Below are 4384 nucleotides of genomic sequence, written 5' to 3' on the forward strand. Positions count from 1 at the left end.
CATCTATACAAGTTTCACACTTATGTTTGGAATCTATTTCAAATATGGGAGTATGATTCAAGTTAATTAACCGCTGTAGAGAAATAAAATTAACATGATGCAGTCTACCATGTCATAAAATGGAAGACTCAAGCAAGTAAATAGAAGAAGTATTAGCTTTATTAATATTCTTTAGCTTTACAGTTATTACATTCAGTTTGAATAAACCATTGACTACATAGCCCTTTCTCACAAATATGCCATACTTAAACAAAATAACCTTGTCTGACTCAAACACTAAGTGAAAATCATGCTTGCTTAGCAGCAATCCGACACCAAATTCTTACGAATGTCTGGAACATACAATACATTATTTAGAGTCAGTTCCTTCATACAGGTCATCTTCAAGACTATCTTGCCTTCTCCTTGGATTTTGGATGTGGCGGAATTTCCCATAAATAACTTCTATCCATTTTTAGTTGGTTCGAAGGAGGTGAACAAATTCTTATCAGAACAAACATGGCGGGTCGCACCTATATCTATTCACCATTCTCTAAGATTAGATCCCACTAAGGTCAATCTCATCAACCTCTCTTGTGATGTGCTCCATCATCCGTGCCTCTTTGTTCTTCTTTCTTTTCGGTAATTTGCATTCCGCCGCTCTATGATCCATCTTGTTACAGTTAAAGCACTTGCCTTGAAACTTGGCCTTCTTGGATATGCCTCCTTTAGCCCGCAACTTGGAACTTTTTCCAAGTTTCTTCTTATTCTTGGAGCTACTCCCATGCTCCACAACATTGGCCTTCACCATGGCCTTCACGGATCTTTTGTCAGATCTCCTATTGTCATCTTTGATACGAAGGTTGCCAACAAGAGCCTCCATATTCATTTCATTTTTCTTATGCTTGAGATAATTTTTGAAGTTTCCTCGACTAGGTGGTAGTTTCTCAATCATAGCAGTTACTTGAAAGGTCTTATTAATCAACATTCTTTCAGCAAGAAGTTCTTGAATGAGTACTTTCAACTCATGTACTTGACTCGTCAATAGCTTGGTATTCATTGTCATGTAGTTCAAGAATTGGCCTATAACAAACTTTCTTGACCCAATATTTTTAGTTTTGTACTTCCAGTCCAAAGTTTCCCATAGCTCTTTTGCTGACTTTATGCTACAATACACTCCATACAAGGCATTTGATAGGTTATTCAGGATATAATTTTGAGATAAGTAAATGAAATGTTTCCACGCATCCACTGCCATGAGTGTTTCTTTGTCACTATTTTTATTACTAGGTGGTGCATCTTCAGTCAGAAACCTCGAAAGACCCAACTTAGTGAAGTAGAACAACATTTTGTATTGCCACCTCTCAAAATTTGCTTCATCGAACTTCTCTGGTCTCTTTGCATGATTTGTAGAATGAGGCACTTGAATCACAGGTGTCTGATTTGGCACTTGTGCGATGGCCACAGTTATATTATCTCCACTTGCCATTTCTATAAAATCACAAAAATTAGAAATGAATTAGTTGTTATTTTCTATCTCAACAAACTAATTAAAACCAATTTCAAATAGGAAAACATAAAAAATATGATTTTTTAAGGTTTTTATATACACCACAAAATTTCTGTATATACTCATAAAATTACGGTATACATTCACAAAATTGATATATACACCCACAAATTGATCTATACACCCACTAGGGCTGACATCATCCATTACATAATGATGACATCATCATCGATGTCATGTTGATGTGGCACCTATGCTGATGTGGTGGTGACATATGGCACCCACGTGTTGATGTGGCACCTACCACGTGGCGACTGCCATGTGGCGTGTGTGGCTGACGTGGTATCCTATATGTCGCTGATGTCATACCACATGGCCTCTGGGGTCCGACACATGGTGCACTCTCTGACAGACACATGTCGCTCATCGAGTCTAACACTTGTCACTTGTATTAGGTCGACACATGTTGTCTCCTGAGTTGACACATGGTGCATGTCCCAGTTTGACACAGGTCACCTATCACAAGTCGACACATGTCATCCTGCATAGCACGACATGTGGCCTCGCCACCGCACTACATCGTCTTGCCACTGTGCGCCATTTTCACTGATAAATGAGTCTACCAGCTTGGTTCAAATTTTTTCTTCATTTTTTCACTATTCTGATGATGGAAAAATATCGAAAAATTTATAATATCATGGGCAAGATATTTTATGGAAAATTTTAATAAATAAATAAATAAATATAAGCCCACCCACATTATTACATATGGATTCTCCAAGAAAAAAAAATATATATATATATATATATATTATTTTTCCATTTTCCAATACTAAAACATCCAATCAAAAATAAAATAACTTCAAAAATATACATCAAACACCAAATAACGTAAAAACATGGGCTACAAAAATTTGAATAGACAACATATAAACAATTGCCCAATCACAATTTTTGCACTCACAGGTGTAAAGCAAAATAATTATTTATTTATTTATTAACACAAATCAATAACAAAATATACCATCCACATTTATAAACATATATCGGAAGTCGTCTTAAGATTGTTAAAAAATATATGAATAACCATATTTATATGTGTATATATGTGGAATAACAAAATTGAAAGATTTAGGAATGAAATTGTGTATCTGTATACCTTTGATTTGGCGATTTGCTTTTGAAAAACTAGTTCGAGGCCTGTGTGGTACAATAGTCTCCTTAAAATGATTTTTGTCCCACTGGTACAGATGTTTTCCGATGGTCGTCTCCTAGGATATAAAAGATGCAAAAGCACTAAGACATAGCACCACCAAAATTTTTCCTTTGAACTTTCAATGTATCTTTGTTTTATCACTCTCACAATGCAATATTTAGGAAAAATTTGTTTTCACTCTTGTTTTCAAAAAACCCATGTGAGGGACAGTCAATTTTTTTTTTTTGGTCAAAAGATTCTTTCTACATAAAAAACTCAAAACGGCAAGGCAATAATGGCCCATTCAAACATAATGAAAAAATCCATTAATGCCTCCCAGTTAAAGCCATTACAGGCCCAATCAAATCGAGGGATGTGGGGGTGTGTTGTTGGGGAAGCAAACTTAGCCCAGATAAAATGTTCCCAACCAGCAGGTGATCAATAATCATGAAAGTAATGCATGTACACCGCTTTACAAGTCAAAAACCCAGTTGAAGAAAGCATCAAACTAACTTAACATCGTCAATAAAAGCTTGTCCGATGGTAACAATAGATCCAGCCAATTGCGAAAAAGAGGACTTAGATCATAAACACATGGACGAAAGAAGAAGTAAATGACAGAGTTTATGAGACAAGATCGACCAGTATAAGATAAAAGTTTACCCTTCCAAGCATCAAAATTATGAAGAAAATAATTCTCCAAAGTTCATAATTGAGCAATAGATGGATGACCTTTAAAAAAGGGTACTCCCAAAACAAGTAAAAGGAAGAGTACCTAACCTCATTCCTACTTGTTCCAATTGAAGAACTTGTGAAATTGAAGAACCAACAAATATGGAAGATTTGTCCTAATTGACAAGTTGATCCTAAATATTACCATATAACAGAAATAAATTGATGATTTTCTTGACATTGGACATAGTTCCTGGGTAAAACAGAAGGATAGCATTAGCATATAAAAAATGACTATTTACCAAAATATATATATATATAAAATGACTAGGAGCTGTTGGTTATGTGATTCAAAGAAGTCAAAGCTTGAGTTATTTTTCTGCATAGTTGCTGTCATCAAAACTACGTCGTTTCAACCTTATATCAGTAAACAAAACTGTGAGTTTTGACTTGGTGGTTTAAAGAGAAGCTGGCAATCACGTAAAGGCTTTCCAAGAGTCCTAACAGCAATAGAGATATGCAGCAATAGTTCTACAGCAGCAATAGTTCTGCATCAGCAACAATTCTGTAGCAACCGTTTTCTTTGATGTTAATATAATTTAAGTTCTCTTTCTCTTTCCCTTTAAGTTTTTCTCTTTAGTATTCTCTTGGGTGAGAGTTGTGAGGTGAGAAAGGTTGTAAAAGGGGATTTTGGGTCTGGTATATGGGTTTTAGGTGGAGCTTCTAAAACAAAGAAACACAACTAGATAAGCTGTAAAACACATTGAACTCCTTGTGGAGCTCCGAGGACGTAGATTCAATCTTGAATCGAACCTCGTAAATTCTGTGGTGTTTTGATCTAGTTTATTATTTAATTTCTTGAATGTTTGTGTTGCTGAAATTGTAACAATGGTATCAGAGCGTTTTCAATACATTCAAGGATTAGAGAAATTAATTCCTGCCTGCAACGTGTTTGATAAAATTCCTAAGAAGCAACTTATGGGTTCAAAAGTTGAACTTGAAGTATTCAATGGCAAAGGGGATTTTCT

At 35.3% G+C, this 4384-nt stretch overlaps 1 protein-coding gene across 1 annotated transcript; it reads right to left on the minus strand.

Annotated features, from left to right (window-relative positions):
* Positions 1 to 297: 297 nt before the first annotated feature.
* LOC107419062 (uncharacterized) lies at positions 298 to 1468 on the minus strand. The gene is made up of 2 exons (XM_016027783.2): positions 760 to 1468; positions 298 to 332 (listed from the first exon to the last, which is right to left on the minus strand). The coding sequence occupies exons 1-2, from the start codon at positions 1466 to 1468 to the stop codon at positions 298 to 300; spliced, it is 744 nt and encodes a 247-aa protein (XP_015883269.2).
* Positions 1469 to 4384: the final 2916 nt, after the last annotated feature.

The sequence above is a fragment of the Ziziphus jujuba genome, chromosome 2 (assembly GCF_031755915.1).
Source record: "Ziziphus jujuba cultivar Dongzao chromosome 2, ASM3175591v1".
NCBI classification, from domain to species: Eukaryota; Viridiplantae; Streptophyta; class Magnoliopsida; order Rosales; family Rhamnaceae; genus Ziziphus; species Ziziphus jujuba.

Coding starts and splice junctions, on each gene's coding strand:
- LOC107419062 (XM_016027783.2), bottom strand. CDS start 1,468: ATGGCAAGTGGAGATAATATAACTGTGGCCATCGCACAAGTGCCAAAT. Junction 333..759: donor CAATGTTGTGGAGCATGGGA/GTAGCTCCAAGA, acceptor TGTATGTTCCAG/ACATTCGTAAGAATTTGGTG.